Source organism: Acomys russatus, chromosome 32 (genome assembly GCF_903995435.1).
Source record: "Acomys russatus chromosome 32, mAcoRus1.1, whole genome shotgun sequence".
NCBI lineage: Eukaryota > Metazoa > Chordata > Mammalia > Rodentia > Muridae > Acomys > Acomys russatus.
The window spans coordinates 48,852,175-48,873,805 of record NC_067168.1 but is presented as its reverse complement, the minus strand read 5'-3'; the positions used below and the strand labels follow the sequence as shown (position 1 = coordinate 48,873,805).

The following is a 21,631-nucleotide window of genomic DNA, read 5'->3' as shown; positions in this document are numbered from 1 at the left end:
CAACACTCTGGGAGGCCACATAAGCAAGCGCTCCCAATGTGTGGGTCTCATCGTGACCCACACTTTCTAAAGCAGTTAAATTTTTGTTTTTTTTAAATAATTATTTAATTAGAGTACACACACACACACACACACACACACACACACACACACACACACGCTCATATCACAGTATGCAAACTGAGATCCAAGGACAGTTTATGGTACTCAATCTCCATTTCCACTTAGGTGGGTCTCAGGGATTGAACTCAAGGCAGCAAGCATCTGTATCCACTAAGCCATCTGCCTGGCTCTCCAGCATACTTTTAATTTTGTGTGTGTGTGTGTGTGTGTGTGTGTGTGTGTGTTTCAACAAGATCTCATGATGTTACCCAGGTTGGTCTTGAACTTAGAATATTCCTCCTACAGAACACTGCGATTACAGGAGCATACTAATCCTCCACTTCCTCTTTTTCCCCCCACTTCCTCTTTTTAATTATATGTTTTCCAGCCGGTCATAGTGGCTAATTAGCCACTTTGACCAGAGGTTCTCAGTCGGTGGGTGAAGACCCCCACAAAGGTCAAATATCAGATATCCTGCATATCAGATATTTATATTAAGATTCATATCAATAGCAAAATTACAGTTATGAAGTAGCAACCAAATAATTTTATGGCTGCCAGGGCGGTCTCCACAACATGAGGAACTGTGTTAAACAGTCGCAGCATTAGGAAGGTTGAGAAACAATGCTTTAATCCTAGCACTCCATAGGCAAAGGCAGGTGTATCTCTTGTGAGTTCTAGGCCCGCCTGGTTTACATAGTAAGTTCCAGAACAGTCAAAGCCACATAGTAAGACCCTGTCTCAAAAAGAGATCAAAAACCATTACATGTTTTCAGAATGTACAAAACAAAAATGGCTACTACTTGTCATTGAAAATGTAACAAAACAAAGAAAGAAAATGTAACAAAAAATAAGGCTTCTACTAATTCTGTAGGGAGTTGGAAAGGAGACAGTCTAGGGACACAGATCCAGATCTCTCCAGGCGGCTCCCACTGCCCACAACGACCAATGGTGTTGCTCTCACCCTGCTGACTGACCAGCTAAAACCCAGATGTTGGTCAGACCCAGCACCACACCTATACCTCAAGACTTCTGGGCCTGAGCAAGACGCTGGCTCATCAGAGACGGACTTGCCCAGCGTCAGCCCTTGGGCTGCTGGTAGCATTAAAGCCAGAATTCCTGGTTTCTGACTTCAGGTGAGCACTTCTTCCACAGCTCTGCCTCCTCGGCAGCAGCAAGTAGGCAGCAAACAGAAAGTAACAAAAATGTCCTGGCCAGAATGGTTATGTCAAAAGATCAGCTTCATGCTCTAAAAGGTGGGATGGGGGATGGGGAAGTTCTTCCCTGATCACAAAGGAAAAGAGCAGGAACACACCCTCCCAAGGAGGGGAAGAAGGCACAGGACAAGCGGCTGCTGGGGAGGAACCCAGGTCTGTCAGAGCTGTGTCTGCAGAAGCTCCAGGTGCCTAGAGGGAGCGCAGCAGGCAGCTTTCTGCTAGGAACAGCCAAGCTTCCTGGGGGACACCAGTGAGGGTGGGATTCTTAAGCAGAGTGAGTGAGGCCGAAGTACTTAAGGGCAGGTTGTATCACAGGTGCCAGACCCAACCACCTCTGACCTCCTCTGTGTCTTTTCCTATCAACTCAGCCAAGTGCGGAGAGGCCAGCAGAGACTGGCACAGGTCCCCAATGCATCTCTGGATGGAAGCCTGGAGGCGGGAGGCAGGAGGCTGCCATACCCCTGACATCTTGAAAAGAGGTGCCATGAAAGTGGTGCTGGGCTGACACAGGGCTGAAGGGTGGGTGAGAAGTCACAGCCTTTCACAAGGCACCAAAATGTGGTCTGCGTCCTGCCCGCTGGCCACACAGAAGGCACCTGCCACTTCCTCATGTCAGAGCCTGTAGTAGGGCTTTCTGTGTGCCAGTGTCACCAACTCCTGGACATGCCTAGACCTCATTTCGTTCAGGTGACCCATGGAAATTTCCATTCACTCCCCAAACACACTGTGATATGTTCTCACATTTTTTTCATGTCATGATACACCATCTCAAGTCACATGCTTTCTGCTGTGAATCCCAGAGAACAACAGCGATTATAAGGGCTGCAGAGGCTTCTGGGTAATGAGGCGCTCAGTAGTCACCTGATGCTAAGGAGCCTGTGCTTGCTCTGTGAGTAGCTGCCCTGTCCTAGAATTCTGGCTGTGCTCCTCTACTGAATGCCTCGCCTTGTACTTCTACCCAGGCTGGAATTCAGCCCCACACTTCATACCTGCCACTAACAACGTCAGGTAAGATTTGTTTAAAAGGTCATAAGGCAGAAAGGTGTGCCTGTAATTCTAGTACTCAGGGGGGTGGAGGCAGGAAGATCAGCAGTGCAAGGTCATCCTCAGCTACACAGAGAGCTCAAGGCTAGCCCGGGCTACATTAGACCCTGTCTCAAAGAAGTAAAGAAAGACAAGAAAAATGTCACACACAAAGGAACAGACAGGACAGTGTGTGCCTGCTTCTTGCTTATGCTGCTCAGTTCAACTCCTACATAGGCACTAAAATGAAGCCAGTGGGGCTCGCTCAGCCCAGGCTGGGACAGAGCTGTTCCCAGGGGAAATTACATCCTGTGTCCGTGGTGCCTGCACTACTAAGATTCTGGGTCAAGCACTTGGAAAGCTGTAGACAGAGTCAGTCTCTCTGAGTCTTTGTAGGTGGGGAGGGGGCCCAATCTCTACCTTTGGGAAAAGGGGACTCTGTGACCTGTGACCTCTCACCTTCAGACCCTCACTCAGGTACCTTGCAGAGGTGGGTAGAGTCTTCTCCCAGCTGGGGCAGAGCATGCATTTCTTGGGTGGATGAACAGAGGATAGTTAAGCCACACCTGCGAGCCCAACTAGTCCCATCTCAGAAGACAAAGCTAGGGTGGTCTGGGGGCCAATTACTAAAACTTCTTGCCACAGTTCTTGGTTTATGAACAGAGGACATTGGTACCTGTGCCATGAGTGACTGTGAAGATCAGCTGGCAACCGTGTCTCCCAAGCGCTTAGCCCAATGCCTAGCCTTCAGGAGGCAGCAGCTGTTGTCAGAACCAGGGTGCCCAAAGTCACATGTTCTTCCCAGCACCAGAAGTGGGGCTGTGGTGGGTTCTTCAGTGATCGAACAGTGAGCCAGATGCTAGTGTGAGACTGGCAGGCAGCCTACACCTGTCATCAGCCCTAGGGGACTGACCCAGCTGCACAAAAACACTTCATCCAAGGTCACCCTAGTCCCAGAGTGGCCCACATCCAGGACAGGAAGTGTGTGAAAGCCAGGGCAGGACGATATTGGACTTTGTTACCTCCCTATGGGGTCAGATGTGGACCCCAAAAGTACCACTTAGTAAGAGCCGTACAAAATAAAGCCTCAGAGTTAGCTTCCAAGAAGGTGTTCCTTAGTCAGGGAGGAGAGGACCAGCGTGAGGAGGACCAGTTGGGGCCTAACTAAACAAGGACATCCACCTCTCTGTGGCACGACCAGCTCCACAAGAACAGAAGCTGCACTGAAAGAACAGTACCCTCCAAGAGCAGCGGGTGCCAGGGAAGCTGGGAGCCCAAAGCATCTCCGACACAGCACCAGCAGGTTCTTTCACCACGTGCAATGAAGTCAAGCAGAGAAGGATAGATGCCGCATGCTGCCGTTCAGACATACAAGACCAAGGGTGGATCTCAAAGAAGCAGAGAGGATAGACCAGTCGCCAGAGCAGAGCAGGGACTGGCTAGAGTGGGAGAGAGCACAGGCCAGGGTCAGGAGGCACAGCTCATGTCTTACACACAGAGGGTGGCGACAGTAGCTGAGGACTGAATGTTTCCGGAGAACTTACAGAGGGGATCGTGGAACATAAAGAAATAATAAGGGTCTTTGTTATGGGAGCGCCAAGAGCCCCCACCTGCTTCCTGCACAATCACTGGGTGTCAAATCAAAACCAAAAATGCATTTGGAAAAAGAAAAAAAAGAGTTGGTCATTACATCTCTCCTCGTGGACAAGAAAGAATCTCAGAAGCATCCCGGAGAACACAGCGGTACAGCAAGATGAGGCAAAGAATCATGGCCTGTCCAGACACAGGAAGGAGCCAGTGCGGTGGCTGATATCCACAGGCCCAGCACTCAGGAGTCTGAGACTGAAAGGTCCCTGAGAGCTACAGGCTAAGCCACAGGGCAAGTGAGATGGCTGAAAAAGTAAAGGCACTTGCTGCCACACCTACCCCCAGAGCGCACACAGTGGAATGAGAGAACTGACTCCCGTGGCCTACACTAACACACACACACACACACACACACACACACACACACACACCATGGCAAGCAGGTACCCACCTACCCACCCCATTAATAAAAATTTAAAAATCATTAAGTAACCAGAAACCAGGCATCTGCAGAATGCAACAGCGCTCACTGGCCGTGAAGGGAAGAGCCGGAAGCTCCTTCCAGAGTCCACGCTCAGGAGTTCCCTTCCGTCTGGCTCAAGGAGGCCCCTAGCCTAACAAACCAAATCTCACCAGTGCTATGAGGGAAGGGGAAAGGCCCAGTCAACTGGTTTTATAGGCAAGGGAGGTGCTGCCTGCTGAGTCCTTAAAGGAAGGCATTTTCCTGCCACATGATCACTCGGGGGATATAGACAGACTCTCCCCTGACATAAGCAACACAAACTCAGCCTTTCCCTACAAAGTTCATAGTGGTCCTGTCATCCTTCGCCCCTTCAAGCTTCTACCCGAACGCCATCTTCTCAGTTGAGACCCGAGACCTCACTCTATGACCCAAATTCGAAACAAGTACAGTCACCTACAGGACACAGCTAGCGCATCCCTGTCCTCCAGCTAACCCTTCTCTCCCCAGTACCTGACCACATCCTCCTGTTAGTACTGTACTGACTGCCTGTCCACTGTGTGTCCCCAGGGCCTAACCCAAAGCACAGCACTGTCGGGTGATCAGTACAGGCTAAATGAATGAACAGCACGGTCCACATCCCTGCTCTGACGACGAACATAAACTAGCACCCCCGAATAAATGTTTTTGTGTCACGAGCTTTAAACTAAAAACTAAGTAATTTTCAATTAAAAGATCTACCACAGGGGCTGGAGAGGTGGCTCAGAGGTTAAGAATATGGACTGCTCTTCCAGAGGTTCTGAGTTCAGTTCCCAGCAACCACATGGTGGCTCAAAACCATCTACAATGTGATCTAATGCCCTCTTCCGGTGTGCAGGTGTACATGCAGGCAGAGGACTATATACGAAAGATAGAAAGAAAGAAAGGAAGGAAGGAAGAAGGAAGGAAGGAAGGAAGAAGGAAGGAAGGAAGGAGCCGGACGTGGTGGCGCACGCCTTTAATCCCAGCACTCGGGAGGCAGAGGCAGGTGGATCGCTGTGAGTTCGAGGCCAGCCTGGTCTACAAAGTGAGTCCAGGATGGCCAAGGCTACACAGAGAAACCCTGTCTCGAAAAACCAAAAAAAAAAAAAAAAAAAAAAAAGAAAAAAAGAAAAAGAAAGGAAGAAAGAAAGAAAGATCTACCACATCTCCAGCTAAATAATGTTTTTCAAGGCCATGCTTTTTTTTCTTTTTTCTTTTTTTGGCCTCGAACTCACAGTGATCAGCCTGCCTCTGTCTCCCAAGTGCTGGGATTAAAGGCGTGCACCACCACCACTCGGCAAGGCTGTGCTTTACAAAACAAAATGGGTCAATTCACAGCAGGGTAGTACTTGGTGCTTCTAAAAAACAAACCAGAAAGCTGGGTGGTGGTGGCAGCGGCCGGCTGCGGCTGGTGCGCGCCTTTAATCCCAGCACTCGGGAGGCAGAGACAGGTGGATCGCCGTGAGTTAGATAGAGGCCAGCCTGATCTACAAAGTGAGTCCAGGACAGCCAAGGCTACAAAAAACAAAACAAACAAAGAAACAAACAAACCAGGCGCTGGAGAGTTAGCTCAGCAGGTACGAGCACGTGTTGTTCTTGCAGAGGACCATGGGTTCAGTCCCATCCCGTCGCCCACATGGAGGCTTATAACCATCAGGAACCACAGTCCCAGGCAATCTGATGCCCTCTTCTAGCTTGTGTTAGCATCAGACACGCAGGGTTCCCAGAGCTGCCTCTGATGAGCAAACCCCATTCATGCCACGGCCCAGATCCATGGGTTCCCTGACCCTCCTAGGGCCACAGGGCAAACCTGTTCATTCGGAGAGCAGAGAAAGCCAACATCTTTCCGTCAGGCTTTTCCTGCCCGAGCCCTCCTCTATTGGTGAAGCTACCTGGTAGGACTTGGACTGTGGCCAAAAATGGAGAAAGATTAAAATTAAAAGATGAAAAGAGCCACAGACTCCTAAGCACAGGCTTTCTTTCCAAGGCACTCTCCCACGAGACAGGCAATTGTTTTCAACAGAAGAATACAGTTATTTTCTTGCTGCCTCCAAACCCATGCAGAGAAAAAAGTTGAAGCCAGGGGCTGGAGAGATGGCTCAGTGGATAAGAGCACTGTCTGCTCTTCCAGAGGTCCTGAGTTCAATTCCCAGCACCCACATGGTGGCTCACAACCATCAATACTGGGGTCTGATGCCTTCTTCCCACTTCTGGTGTACATGCAGATAGAGCACTCACACACATAAAATAAATAAACAAATAAACAATCTTGTAAAAAGAAGAAAAAAGTTGAAGCCAGCAGTCTGTAAAGAGTTTGTGGATTTTTAGAAGACAGAAGGAAACCTGCAAATTTGAGTAAAAAGCCTTGAAAAGTACCCTCATCTTATTTCAAGCCACCCCTGTGGGTATCACCTGCTGCTGGCTGGTACCTCTGTTTGGGCTGAGTCAAGAGGGACCTGGCCCAGTGTCTCTAGTGATCCAGCAGATTATCTGTCTTCCTCTTGGGTTCTACCCTGAGTTCCTGCTGCAGCAGATCCAAGGTGGGGCTACAGAGTTCCATTTGTAACCAGCATCTTGGCAAAAGAGATGATGGTGGTCCAGGTCTGCCTGCAGGAACACCATACTGAACAGCAGGCAAGTACCAAGAAGCCACGCATTCTACACGCTTACACACACGGTGACTGAAAGTAGAACAACCACACACCTGGCCCCAGGGGAGAAAAAATGCTCCAATTCAAGTCCAGCTCAAGCCAGTCACAGCAGGAGGCTTGAAGTGGTACCTCAAACCCTTGAAACCCAAAGTCGCAGCATTTCTTTTTCTTTTTTTTTTTTTTTTTTCTTTTCAAGGTAGGGTTTCTCTGTTTAGCCCTGGCTGTCCTGGAACTTGCTCGGTAGACCAGGCTGGCCTCGAACTCAGAGATCCACCTGCCTCCGCCTCCCCAGTGCTGGGATGAAAGGCGTGGGCCACCACTCCTGGATTCGTTTCTGCTTTTTGAGAGCAGTTGTGAACAGTCCCACCCCGCACACATGGGTAACTCCCGCGGATGAGGGCTGCTCTCTGCCCACAGCTGCCTCCAAGCTTCTAAAACAGCAGACGCAGTTGAAAGAGGAAGAAAAAAAATAATAGCAGGCCACTTCAAGAGCAGTCTCAGCACTCTGACAGAGGCGCCATCTCCCCACCACGGGCAACCCCAAGGCATCTCACTTACCGAAGTAGTCTGCTTTGGGGTGAGCATCCATCTCTCTCTCCAGACGCTGGGTGAGGGCTTCTAATTTCAGTTCAGCAGTGGAGGGTCCAAGCTCAGGAGCCGGGGTGAGGGTCTGACAGGGCAACCTCACCCTGGAAGGGGTGGGGCTGCCCGGGAGCACAGGTCCCAGGCTGCTACTGTCAGTGGGCCAGCTGGGAGGACTCTCTGTACAAGATAACTCGGATGGAGTGGACATCACCGGGTGGACGAGACTGGTGGGGCTGGGCTTGGGACCAGTGCCAGACCCCATGCATCCAGGGGTCGGTCCGGGCTGGGCACTGTCCTTGCCAGTTGTTGATGATAACGGAGCAGAAACGGAGAGGTAAGACTTGGGCCCATCCTGGAGCCAAGGCTGAGCATCCCCGGTGGGTTTGAAGGGCCTGCCTGAAGCGTCACACCCTAGACCCGAATCTCTTCTCAGACAAGCCCCCTGGCTGGTGCTGCTAGGGCCCAGAGGCGCAGAAACAGCTGCGCTCCTGGGTTGAGCTGAGGCCCCATTCTCCAAGCCCAGGGAGGCAAAGTCGAGGTTAACTCGCTGAGAAGAGGCTGTGGACCAAAGGCCTGTTGGCTCCTTACTGCTATGGCCACCAATGCCACCATCCTGGCCACTGATGCCGCTTTCAAAAGACTTGTCAGAGCACATGGAGAGCTGTGGCTGGTAAGGGTGATTGTCCCCATAGGACTTGGGCAATGGGGACCCATCCCCTGGGCAACCAGGCCACCCACTCCCTACACTCAGACTCATGCTAGAGGGTATTTCTGGTTTATCACCCCACTGCGGGCTCGCCAAATAGAGATTGTCATAATAGTCTCCATGCGTGAGGCAGGAGGGGTCCTCACAGGCACCCAGACTGTGTAAAGCAGGCCTCTGGGAACTCACAGGCCCGTCCCTGGAACCAGAGTTCGGATTGCCAGGCCTTGCACCGTGGGCAGATGGCCTGGTCCTCTGCTCCTGAGGAGGGTATGAGGGCTGCACGGCCACAGCGGTGGGAGCTAATCCAGGCGCCACTGTTGGCGCAGCTAGAGGGGGCTTGGCGGCACCATCTGTAGCCAGCTTGCTGCTCATACCCTGACGGCTCCCACCGTTGACAGGGCTTCTGCCTGCCCGAGGTAGGGCCTCTTCCTGAAGGAGCTGCTGCTGCTGCTGCTGCTGCTGGAGGTGGATTTTGGCCATCTTGGTCGCGAACACCCTCCGAGTTTCCTCAAATTCGGGGTTGTTGCCAGCAGCCTTATCCACCCGGAAGAGCCCATCCTTGGAGGCCTCGTACATGTTCAGATCTTCGATGAACTTACTGGCCTCCAGGCCCAGGTCGCCATACTTATCCATGCTGCAGATCAGTGTCTAGGCCTGGTAATAACAAGATGCGAATGCGGTGGGACGATCTGGGTGCTGTCCACGGGTTCAGGTCCAGCCCAAAGCAGATAAAGACTCCCACCTGTGCAGCGAGAAGGTCATGACTCCAAAACTTACAGTCCAGCCAAAGTTGAGGCCTTCAGGCCAGCGCGGCTAAGTTTACTTTCGGACTTCTTTTCCCCCCGCCGCGGGGGAGGCGTCCACGTGGGGGCAGAGCAGCCTTCAGCTGTGCCCAGCCTGCTTTAGAAAAGTTTCCTCTCCAAGTCACAAAAGCAAAAAACAGACCAAAAATTGTCAAGAGGTCAGGCCGAGAAAAAAAGCGAACTCACATTCACGCCGGGGCAACCGAACCTGCAGACCCACCGGGCAGCAGCTGGCCTGGGGCCGCGGCCGGGCCGGGCAGAGCTCACTGCAGCCGCGACGCGCGGCCCATTGTCCGATGGCGGCGGCGGCGGCCGGCGGGACGCGGAAGTGCGCGCGCGAGGCGTCGATCCCCGGAGCTGCTGCTGGCCGGCTGTGCCCGCCCCGGGACGCGCAAGGGGGCGCGGAGGGCGGAGGCGCGAGGGGCGGGGCGAGGGGCGAGGGCGGGGCGAGGGGCGTGGGGCGGGGCGTGGGGCGGGGCACCACCTGCAGGCGGGAGACGCGCACGCCGAGCTCCGCTGGGCACCCCGAGAGGCTTCCCGCCGCTGCTGGGGGACCCCTCGCTGCACCCCTGGAGCAGAGGACCAGGCCATCTGCCCACGGTGCAAGGCCTGGCAATCAGAACTGTGGGGGACGGGACGGGGGGATTCTCCTGGGAGGGGACAAGGTGTCCAGGAGTTCGGTCCAGGCTGCTTGAGGCCGCCCCTTTCCCTGGTGACTCCAGGCTGGTCCTCCTGCAAACCTAGGATGTCGCAGTGGCCGGTTCTCTTTGACAGAGAAGCTGAGAGATAAATAAATAGATAGATAGATAGATAGATAGATAGATAGATAGATAGATAGATAAATAGGACAAGAGCCCCAGAGGTCCACACAATCAGCAAAGCACAGGAGGCGGCCCGCCTACATCCTCTGAAGGAAAAAGAAGTGGCGCAGGGATTGTGCAACAGGTCTTTCATGACCAGGCATAGTTTACTTTCCCACACCATCGTCAGAGTGACCTAAAACAAACCCCAGGCTTGTCGCTTGTGAACTTCAACCCTCAAGGCTTACTCAGGACTTACTTTGAAAACGTGCCTTCACTTCTCCTGCAAGCAGGCCTGGCGGCCCAGTCCACCCTCCCCTGATTTGGGGTCTTCCCTCCCTGAACTCTGCCGTCCTAGTGCCTGCGTAGAGCCCGCGGATGAACTTCCGGTGGCTCTTCTTTCCTTCCCAGCTAAAATCACCTCCCACCCTACAACCCCTTTATTTCCTCTGATGCCGAAGTCACTGACCTTCAGGCTTCCTCCCACCTACTTTAAATGTTTCCCGGTCACGTATGCTACCTAATGAGACGTGAATACTATGAACGTAGTTGTTGGCTTTTTTCTTTCGTTCTTTCTTCAGGAATCATGACAAGAAAATGTGTTTTAGCACAAAAACATTTTTTTTCTGAGTATGTTCACCCTCATTGGTCAGATGCGGGGCTCTAGATATGGACCGAGGGCTCAACTCCAGCCCTCAGTCTGCATGTCCTTTTTGTTTGCCAGTTGGCCATTATCCACTTCACATGCAATTTATGGACATAAGTGTCTTGCTAAATCTCTATAGGACTGAGACAAGGAACAAGTAAGATAATATATACGGAAGTCCTTAAGTTCTTATCATCTGTAAACACAAAGAATGCTTCACCTTCCTGTGGCCTTTGAATCTCCGGGATATTTAGTGAAAATGAAGAGTCCCAGGCTCCAGCCACAGCCTACTGACCACAAACCCGCGTTTTAACAGCGTTCCTGGAGAAGGAAGACGCTGTGAACAATAAAGTTTGATGAGGGTCTGTATACTAGAGTTAGGGCTTTTTGTTGTTGTTTTGTTTTGTTTTGAGTTTTTTGAGATAGAGTTTCTCTGTGTAGCCTTGGCTGTCCTGGACTCACTCTGTAGACCAGGCTGGCCTTGAACTCACAGAGATCTGCCTGCCTCTGCCTCCTGAATGCTGGGGTTAGAAGCTTGAGCCACCACGTCCGGCCTATTTTAAATTGTGTGTGTGTGTATGTATGTGTGTGTGTGTGTGTGTGTGTGTGTGTGTGAGAGAGAGAGAGAGAGAGAGAGAGAGAGAGAGAGAGAGAGAGAGAGGAGTGCAGATGCCCTTGGAGGCCAAAGAGAAAATCTGATACCCCAGAGTTGGAGTTGTAAGTGGCTGTGTGGCACCCCATGCAATTATGGGAAATGAACTCCAATCCTTTGCAAGAACAATACGTGCTCTTCACTGCTGGGCTATCTCTCATCTTTCCAGCCCAAAATTAAATATTTTTATTTTACAAGAATTTCTTATACCTGGAATTACAACCCAGTGGCAGAACATATACCATGCATATGTGAGGGCCTGGGTTCCACCCCCCCAAACAACAACAGTAATAGTAACCACAGCTTGTAAAGATGGCACCCACATACCATCATACCATTGTGTGAGTGACACTTAGAAAAAGTGCTGGAAATGGGCTGGAGAGATGGGTCGGTAGTTAAGAGGGGACCCAGGTCTGATTCCCAGCTCCCACGTGGTAGTTTCCATCTGTCTCCAACACACTCTCTGGGCATGACCTGCATGGGATGCACATACATGTGAGCAAAGCACAAATACACAATGTTCAAAGCCATCAGGAGGCTGTGATGTTCCTGCTGCTGCTCAATACTGAGGAAGCCAAGACAGTTCTAACTCTGCATTCAGCACTTAGAATCCCAGCCACAGATACTTAGTGTAGGCCACTTTGTCTGTTTCATGTACTCGAAAACATCTGTTGAGTAGTATTTCAAAAAATGTGTTCAGGGCTAGTGAGGTGGCTCGGTGGGTAAAGGCACTTGCTGCCAAGCCTCAGTTTGATTTCCAGAAACTATATGGTAGATTCAACTACTATGACACACACACATTAAATGAAGAGATGAATTGATGGATCAATGGGTGAGTGGATATCTTTAAAAGATGTGTTCATTCTTGCCTACAGTTTAAAAAGCAAAATACTGCTAGATCTGGTGGTGTAATCGCAGTTACTCAAGAAAGTCAGGCAGGAAAGTTTAAGTCCAAGGCCTACCTGGGCTAAAAATTAAGTTCAAGGCTAGCATAGACAGCTTAGTGAGACGCTGTCTTAAAATTAAAAATAAAAATGGGGCTGGAGATTTATCTCAGCGGGCGACCATTTGCCTAGCATAGCAAGGCCCAGAGGCTGATCATCAGCACCGCAAACATTAGAAACTGAAAGCATGCTGGAGGTAGTAGGGCCTAGGTCAAAGCTGACAGGAATGAGGCAACCAGTAGGGCCTGTGGAAAAAGCATTGTTAACGTGAAAGGAAGGAGTGTGTGGAGGACATCCTGCACAGACAGGGGCCTGAGTTCCAAGGCACTGAGAGGACGGATTTAAAGAAGCAACGGACTAGTAAGTCTACAGCGCTGAGCTCTTATTAACAGAATGGAGGCCATTCAAACGGCCTGGGGTTTTCAGTGAAGTCGGAACTCAGCGAAGGGCTGAGTTGAAATCTGGCCATCTTGTGGAGTGCGGGTGGGCCAGAGGACAGGAAGGTCCTCTGCGCTGCCGGCCCCACTTGGCATCTCTGGGCATTAAGTCCACCAAAGTGAGTTGACCTTGGTGACTACATTTCTCTAGCTCCAGTCCATTTAAGCATATGTCAGCATTGCTGTGAGGGAGGGCTAGGTCTAGTCAGGACCAGCTGTGGCCAGCTAGCAGCAGAGGACCAATAGTAGGCACTTCCTCTGCCTAGAAATCTCTCCCCAAGATACAAAACTCCCAGGTCTCCCTGGAGCCCATTTTCTGAGGGACCCCTTCCCAACACCCCACCCATCACATTTCTGCCTACACACAGGCAGCTTTTTCCTTGTTGGTTGTTTTTAATCAGTCTCCTCACTAAAACGCAAGCCTTGCCAAACCGTGGACCTTTAACCATTTGCTTCACTGTGGTACCCCAGGAACTCAGAGTAGTGCCCATACATGGCAGTTACTCCCCTCCCCCGCTTCCTAGCAGTAGAAAAGGGATCACAGGTGTTGCCACCTACAGGTAGAAAACTTAATTGGTGATCAAACTTGTAGAAACAAACAAATGAAAGCCTTATTGTTATCCTTGTAACCACAGGTGTCTCTGCAATCCTGTAAATCTTTTCTCAAAGGATTTATTTACATGTGAACTTTCCCTGCATGTCTGTCTGTGAAGGGGTCAGATGGCTCAGTCTGAGCTGCCATGTGAGTACTGGGAATTGAACCTGAGTCCTTTGGAAGACCAGCCAGTGCTCTTAACCGCTAAGCCACCTCTCCAGCTCCCAATCTTGTAAATCTTAACTGATTATCTTGTCATCAAATATTTGATCATATTTCATGAATGTTAATGGTACATAGTTTAGTCAGGAGTATGACTTCAGCCAGATGTGTTGGTCTATGGCTGTAATCCTAGAACCTGGGAGGAAAGCACAGGCAGATCAGGAGTAAAAGATCATCCGCTACTGCATAAGAGTGTTTGAGTCCTACCTGGACTCCATATCTCTCTCTCTCTCTCTCTCTCTCTCTCTCTCTCTCACACACACACACACACACACACACACACAGACACACACACACATGCACACACCAAGAACAAAAAATAAAGAATAAGAAATAGTGTGACTTCACACAAGTGTGTGTGTACATCTAAATATAAAACATATTTAAGGATATTTGTCTACCCACTGAGCATGATGGCTCATTTATGTAGTTTCAGCATGCAGAAGGCTAGGAAAAACAACCAGCAAGAGTCTGAAGCTGGTCTCAGCTGAACAGTGAGCTGCAGATCAGTCTGGGCTAGAGACAGACCCTACCGCAAAAGCACAGAGAGGCTTAGGACGTAGCTCAGTGGAAGAGTGCTTGCCTGGTATATGTGTGACTCCTGGTTTGAGCCCTACACTGGGAAAAAATAAAGCTGTTTACATGCAGGCATATATGTTTTTAACATAGGCATGTGTAAAGAAGTACAGACTCAGGGTCATCTGAGAACTTGAGCCCTGTAGGCACGTAACTGTGTTCATGAAGCTACCACACCCACGAGGCAGAGATCCTCAGGCTTGAACAGAGTCCTGCTTACTTTGCAGTGAACTGAAAGGGCCTTTCTATGGCTTTTGCTTGGCTATAGGAAATGTCCCTGTGCACAATGCTGTGTGTGTCCCAAAGCATGTTCCACTGCAAGGCCAGCTCTGAATAGAATCTTTGTACTTCAGCTGAGGAGATGGATGAAGGACAAGCCGCTGGGCTCCTTTGAGCATGTTCTGTCCTACTGAGGCCCAGAGCAGGCCAGGAAGTGCTAGCTGCTCCAAATCTGCTTCCTGAACCTCAGGCCTCTCTGGCCCCAAGCCTCCCTGAGGAGGAATAGAATGAATGGGGAGAAGCAGCTGCCTGGAAGGCCCTTTCCTGCTGCCTGGAACGAACTTTTGTTTCATCATTTTCTGCCCTGGAACACTGCCAGGTTAGACTCAGACTTTAGGGCTGTGACCTTGCTGTGTGTGTGTGTGTGTGTGTGTGTGTATGTGTGTGTGTGTGTGTGTGTGTGTGTGTGTGTCCTATCCAGGCCAGTGAAACTCCACTCTTGCCTAGTCCTGCCTGCCCCCGGAACTTCAGCACACAGACAGCCCAGCTGGAGCTCTGTGCTTGGCCTCGTCTCCACAGGGCTGAGAATGCCTGACATCTATCCGTACACCCAAAGAGCAACAGCAGGTGTTGAGCAAGACACAGGCTCCGAGCTGGCCCTACAGCTGAGGAGGTGACTCAGTTCCCATGAGCACCTAAGTTTTCACTCCCAGTCCCAAGTAAAAAGCCAGCTGTGGCAGCGCATTCTTGTGATCCCTGAGGCTATGGCCAGCCAGACTAGCTTATTTCCTGAGCTCTAGCCTATTTGAGACCATGTCTCAAAAAGCTAGGTAGATGGCTCCTAAGGTTGAACTCTGGCCTCCATACCCACTTGCACGTATAAACACACAAAATAATAATATACCGGTATGAGTTCACATTCAAAAGACACAAACGGCACACAGAAGGAACGATGTCCTCCCTACCCTAAGCCATGGCCAATGGTGCCTTCTGCCAGAACAGGCACAATCACCTCCCCAATGGATATGGCGACATGTCATCTTCTGGTTTTGTTTTGGTTTTGTCTTTGCTTTTCAAGACAAGGTTCCTCTATGTATCCCTGGCTGCCCTGGACTTTGTAGACCAGGCTGGGGCCTCGAACTCACAGAGATCGGCCTGCCTCTGCCTCCCAGACTGCTGGGATTATAGGTGTGCATCACCACGCCTGGCTTCATCCTTTTTTTCAAACAAAAAGTTTTATAAGTTCTCTGTTTCTGGCTTTTTGCACTGAATGATAATTTCAGAGACCTCGCATTGTTCCGCATGCAGCTGGTATTTCTCTCCCTGGGCGATGCGGGAGTCCCTCAGCAATCCCCTCATGGACATGGGTGGATTATTCACAGTGAACTCTCCTGTAGTGAAAATTTTGGGATTTTGGGGTTCTTTAAAAAAACACAGAAGTAGCCAGGTGTTGTGGCACACACCTGTAATCCCAGCACTTGGGAGGCAGAAGCAGGCGGGTCGCTGTGAGTTCAAGGCCAGCCTGGTCTACAAAACAAGTCCAGGACAGCCAAGGCTATACAAAGAAACCCTGTCTCAAGAAACCAAACAAACAAACAAAAACAAACAAACAAAAAAGAAAACCCACAGAAATATTATAAGAATATGTTTTCACTTTAATCCCAGGTGTGGGGTTGTGTGGCTGCTTTGCAACAGCTGACTAGGATCTGCCTTGTGCTCTGGCAGGGGTGTGATTTTGCCAACTGCAGACAGTTTCTGTGACTGCGTGACATTTGGAATTCTGGGGACTTTTCAGAGGATAGATAAATGCTAGAGCCCGAACAGGTAGGTTGCTGGTTGCTGGTTGGATGTTGTTCGTTGTGGTTTGTTACGTAAGAAGAAATCAGCCATCCTGACAGTGAAGATGAAACTTGCCCCCAGCAGCTGGACACCCCTAATCAGCAGGAAGCAGTCTAAGAGCGTTGCCCCCTCTCCTCTCTGTCCCTTCTTTCTCTATATCTGTTGTTAGGGAGTTGAAAGGGAAGAAGAAAAAGGGTGGAGAAGGGTGGAAGAAAGGAAAACCCACAAAGTAACAAACTCTGGCTACAGTCTTCCTGTGTTCTGGTGAATCATGTATCAGCTTGACACAAGCCAGAGTCATCTGAAACGAGGGAACCCCAACTGAGAAAACATCTCCGAAAGATCCAACTGTAAGGCACTTTCCTCTCTTTTTGTGGTTGTTTTTCAAGACAGGATTGGCATTTTAAAATTAGTGGTTGATGGGAAAGGGGCCAGCCCACTGTTGGTGCTGCTATTCCTGGGCTGGCGGGCCTGGGTTCTATAAGAAAGCAGCCATGCCTGGTGAGCCAGTGAGCCGCGCCCTCCATGGCCTCTACACCAGCTCCTGCCTCCAGGTTCCTGCCCGGCTTCAGTTGCTGTTCTGACTTCCCTCTGTGATGGACTGTGATGTGACGTGAAAGCTGGAAATAAACCCTTCCCTCCACAGTTTGCTTTTAGTCATGGTGTTTCTTTTGGATAGTAAATACATTTTCAATTTCTGTACTTCGCACACAGAACGGCTTTGTTGGGAATGCAATCCCACCACTGGCAGAGGAGCACTGTATTCTCAGCAACTCCACAGCGCAACAGAAAGGACTCAGAATCCCTCTGGACACACAGGTCTTTCGTGTTTTCTCTCATACCCTCCAGTCATGGTCAGTGCAAGAATCATGGATGCTGGCTGCTAACAGGCCATTGGCACCTACTGTACTCCTTCAACAAGCCCGGCCCAGGAGCTCTGGGACCCGCTTCTTTGATAAGGAAACAGGTGGTGGGGGGAAAAGGAGCCTCAAGTCCACTGCCTGGAAGTGCTGACTCTGGGAGAATGGTTTTATGCTTCCCCATCTTTCAAAAAATCTAATAATCTGAGTGGCTATGCAGCTATGGAAGCCCCAGCCCCAACACACACACACACACACACACACACACACACACACGTACACACACACACACACACACACACACACACACTCCAGCTTGTGTTAAGAGGCCATACAACCCTCCTCTATCTAAGTGTCTCATGGATCCTCCCTGAGCTGTGTGGCCATCTGTCCTGACTTTTGCTCCAGTTGACAGAGGCCTGATCACACTGGCTGTCTCTTTCTCATGGCTGCACCTAATTGAGAACTGACATAACTGAAGCTGGGTAGGGCCGGAACTGACAGAACCCTTGGCCCACTGAGGACCCTGGTCCCACTGTGGGATAAAGCCTTGATGCCCGGCTGCTGTGTCTGGACCTGTAACAAGAACCTAAGGTCGGCTGCTAGCCGCTTTACCAGAAACCTGGGCGGGGGTAGGGGGTGGGGGGAGTTGCAGAAATTAGTAACAGGAATGAATTTATTTAGTTTAGGCCAAAACAGAGGAGGGAAGGCTCCTCAGCTTCTCTCTGCTTTGCCCCTGGAAATGTTACAATTTACCGAAAGGGAACAAGAGCCCGAGATCAGCTTTGAAACCAGGTCTCACAATCTCCTAGGAGACAGGATCCTCTCTGCTTCCTCCACTGCAGGCAGCACAGGAGTTCCTGAAGAAGTTTTGATTTTTTAGGGTCCCTGACACACTGTTACAGACCTGTCACCAGAGCTGAGTTAGCTCCCTTGGGTGCTCCCGGCCAGGGGATGCTACAGCTGGCCCCTGTAGAGAGCTACAAGGTGCCCGCCACCCACAGAAACTTTGACCTAGGATTCTTGAAACACCAGTCTGAGGCTGGCTGGCTGGCCTGGAACCCAAAATGTTGACCAGGCTAGCTTTGAACTCATAGAGAACCTCCTGAGTGCTGGGACAAAAGGTATGAACTACCACACCTGGCTTCTGACATAACTTTTCTTATAGAAAAAACAAACATAATAAAAAAATTAAAACAAACAAACAAACAAAAAACCATAAAAGAGAGTTGGAGGCATGGCTCCAGAACACTGGTTGCTCTTACAGAGGACCCAGGTTAAACTCCAAGAATCCTCATGGTGACATTTCAGGAGACCCAATGCCTTCTTTAGACTTGGGCACAGGCAAAACACTCACACACAAAGAATTATGGAAGGTCTACACAGTGAGTTCCAGGATAACCAAGGCTATGTAGAGAGAACCTGTCTCAAAAAAAAAAAATTTTTTTTTTTTAATTTATGAAAGGTAAACTAAACATGGTAGGTCTCACTTAATCTCAGCCCTGAGGAGGTGGAAGTGGAGATAAGAAGGCAGCGCAAGTGAGACCGTGTGCTAGAGAGGAAAGAAAGAAGAGAGAGGAGGGAGAGGTGGCAGGGGAAGACGTTCTTGTCCCAGCTGAGAAAGAATTCAGAGTTGAGACAAATGGACGAGAGTACCCACTCACGAAAAAGTGCGCACTTCCCAAGAGAAGGGCCCCTCCCCCCCCAGGGTTGTGGGCAGCTCTCCTGGCGGGGAAAGACTTGTTTATGAGTTCAAGCACACAGACACAGGGAGTTCCAGGAGTGCATCTGGGTTTCCTGGAATGAGGTTTTACTTCCTTTTTCTATTCTATCCAGTTTCCTGGATGTGTTGTGGTGTCAGGTACATACACAGTACGTGCAGGCAATCCTGCAAGGCAGATTTGGAATGCCACTGTGACGAGGCAAATGACAGTTGGTGGTCTTCTTGTTTGGCCACATGGATCCTAGTTGCTCCCGGATGGTCTTGTTTTTCTATTTCAGTGGTTGGCCACATGCTGTCCTGCCAGCTAAGCCAAACAGTCAAGCTGCTGTGCAAGGTTGAGATCTAGCTGCCCTCAGAGGGAAAGTTGATTTTTTGTTTTTTGTTTTTGTTTTTGTTTTCTTTCTCACTTCATTTGAGGTGATGCTCAGGAACTGGAGAGATGTAGTTTCAACTAAGGACGACAACAGTTGGGCAGAGAGCACTGCATGCTGGTGGTCAGCACACCCTGGCTTGGACTCGTGGCCTCTAGCAGTGTGAGAGGATGGCTGTTTATGGTACTTTTTCAAGGCAGGCTTCCAGAAAAAGAATAGAAAACCCCAGCACAGGGGTCGGTTGGTCCCTGACAGGGCTTTAGTTCTTTAACCAGCCCCCCTCAGTATGATATTCAGAGCACCAGAAGGCAGAGCTGGGGACAGGACAGCACCTGCCACCACAGCAAGGCAGATCACCGCTGCCCACAGCTGCCCGTGGCACCACAGATAACAGAAGCAGGTGAGCATCAAACTGCTGAGTGGATGAAGTGTTTCTTTCTGGCTGTGTCAAGGAAGAAAGATCACAGTTCTCAGGGACAATGGGCGGGAGACAAGGCATGGCTGGAAAACATACAGCCAAAGAAGAACTCTGTGGAAGTGACATTTAAAGCTGGAGTGTAGCCGGGCAGTGGTGGCACACACCTTTAATCCCAGCACTCTGGGCAGGCAGATCTCTGAGTTCAAGGCCAGCCTGGTCTACAGAGTGAGTCCAGGACAACCAAGGCTACACAGGGAAAGCCTGTCCTGAAAAACCAAACCAAACCAAACCAACAAACAACAACAAACAAACAAAAACCTCTGGAGTGTGCTGGAGACAAACAAGGAAGAACCAAGGCAGGTGGGGTTCGAATGCACACCTGGGGAGGGCGGGTGTCCAGTTTTTGTGTACTAGATAAAAGATGGTACAGTGACATAATTGTAACAGAAGCAGAGACATTTTCAGAGAGGAAATGGCTGGAGCAGAGAGTTCAGTAGCTCAAATACCCCCCACCACTGAACAGAGTTAGGGTTCTCATGTAATAGACATATGTGCATGGTGTGTGATTCTCCCTGGATGCTGTGTCTGTGCATGTCATTGTATAAACAGCCTCATGTATTACAGGTCTCATTACATCTTAATTCTCTATCCAAGGGTGTGAGCTTTAGTAGTATGAATCACAGCTCTCCTGCAGACAATCAGGGCCTGAGCCAGTAGCCAGAACTAACCAGCCTCAGAGGGTCAGGTCCAGCCATGTCGGATGGTGGGAGCATCTGCTCAGTGGTGAGGGTCAGGTCCAGCCATGTCGGATGCTGGGAGCATCTGCTCAGTGGTGAGGATCAGGTCCAGCCATGTCAGATGCTGGGAGCATCTGCTCAGTGGTGAGGATCAGGTCCAGCCATGTCGGATGCTGGAGCATCTGCTCAGTGGTGAGGGTCAGGTCCAGCCATGTCGGATGCTGGAGCATCTGCTCAGTGGAGAGGGTCAGGTCCAGCCATGTCGGATGGTGGGAGCATCTGCTCAGTGGTGAGGGTCAGGTCCAGCCATGTCGGATGCTGGGAGCATCTGCTCAGTGGTGAGCGTTGGGTCCAGTTATGTCAGATGGTAGAGCATCTGCTCAGTGGTAAGTGTCAGGTCCAGCCATGTAGGATGGTGGGAGCATCTGCTCAGTGGTGAGGGTCAGGTCCAGCCACGTCGGATGGTGGGAGCATCTGCTCAGTGGTGAGGGTCAGGTCCAGCCATGTTGGATGCTGGGAGCATCTGCTCAGTGGAAAGGGTCAGGTCCATCCATGTCAGATGGAGGGAGCATCTGCTCATGGTGAGGGTCTGGTCCAGCCATGTCGGATGGTGGACTCAGTGGTGAGGGTCAGGTCCAGCTATGTCGGATGGAGGGAGCATCCGTATACAGGCCCAGGAGTACTGTTCTATCTGAATACATTGGTGTGTGTGTGTGGGGGGGGAGAATCTGTTCAGCCATCCCTCAGGCCCTGGACTTACCTCACTTGGACTTTATTAGTTCTCAAGAGTTAACTGTCCTCCTACACCAGGCACACAGTATGAGGCACATTTCTTTGAAAAACAAAACCATTTCTCCATATACTTTCCCCCAAATCAGGTCTGTTGCTATGTGTCATATATGTGATGTGTGTGTGGTGCGATATACAAAGGGCAGGTGTGTGTATGGGGGGAAGGAATGTATGTGGTAAAATGTGTGCTGCATGTGTGCATGCATGTGTGGTACGGAGGGCTGTGTGTTTATATGTGAGGCATACATCTGTGGTTAGATGAATATACTATGTTCATATGTGGCTTGGTGTATAATGTGTGTGTGAGTGTGTGTGTGTGTGTGAGTGTGAGTGTGTGTGTGTGTGTGAGTGTGAGTGTGTGTGAGTGTGTGTGTGAGTGTGTGTGAGTGTGAGTGTGAGTGTGTGTGTGTGTGAGTGTGTGTGTGTGAGTGTGTGTGTGAGTGTGTGTGTGTGTGTGTGTGAGTGTGAGTGTGTGTGTGTGAGTGTGTGTGTGAGTGTGTGTGTGTGTGAGTGTGAGTGTGAGTGTGTGTGTGTGTGAGTGTGTGTGTGTGTGTGTGTGAGTGTGTGTGTGTGTGTGTGTGTGTGTGTGTGTGTGTGAGTGTGAGTGTGTGTGTGAGTGTGTGTGTGTGTGAGTGTGTGTGTGTGTGT

At 50.3% G+C, this 21,631-nt stretch overlaps 1 protein-coding gene across 1 annotated transcript in view; it reads right to left on the bottom strand.

Moving 5' to 3' along the window:
• The window catches only part of Limd1 (LIM domain containing 1), a 47,527-nt gene extending 38,533 nt beyond the window's left edge, over positions 1 to 8,994 (bottom strand). Inside the window, exon 1 of the mRNA XM_051140234.1 lies at positions 7,620 to 8,994. Within this exon, the coding sequence (XP_050996191.1) occupies positions 7,620 to 8,985 (1,366 nt within the window). The 5' untranslated portion in view covers positions 8,986 to 8,994. The remainder of the gene's footprint in view (positions 1 to 7,619) is intronic.
• Between the last annotated feature and the right edge of the window lie 12,637 nt (positions 8,995 to 21,631).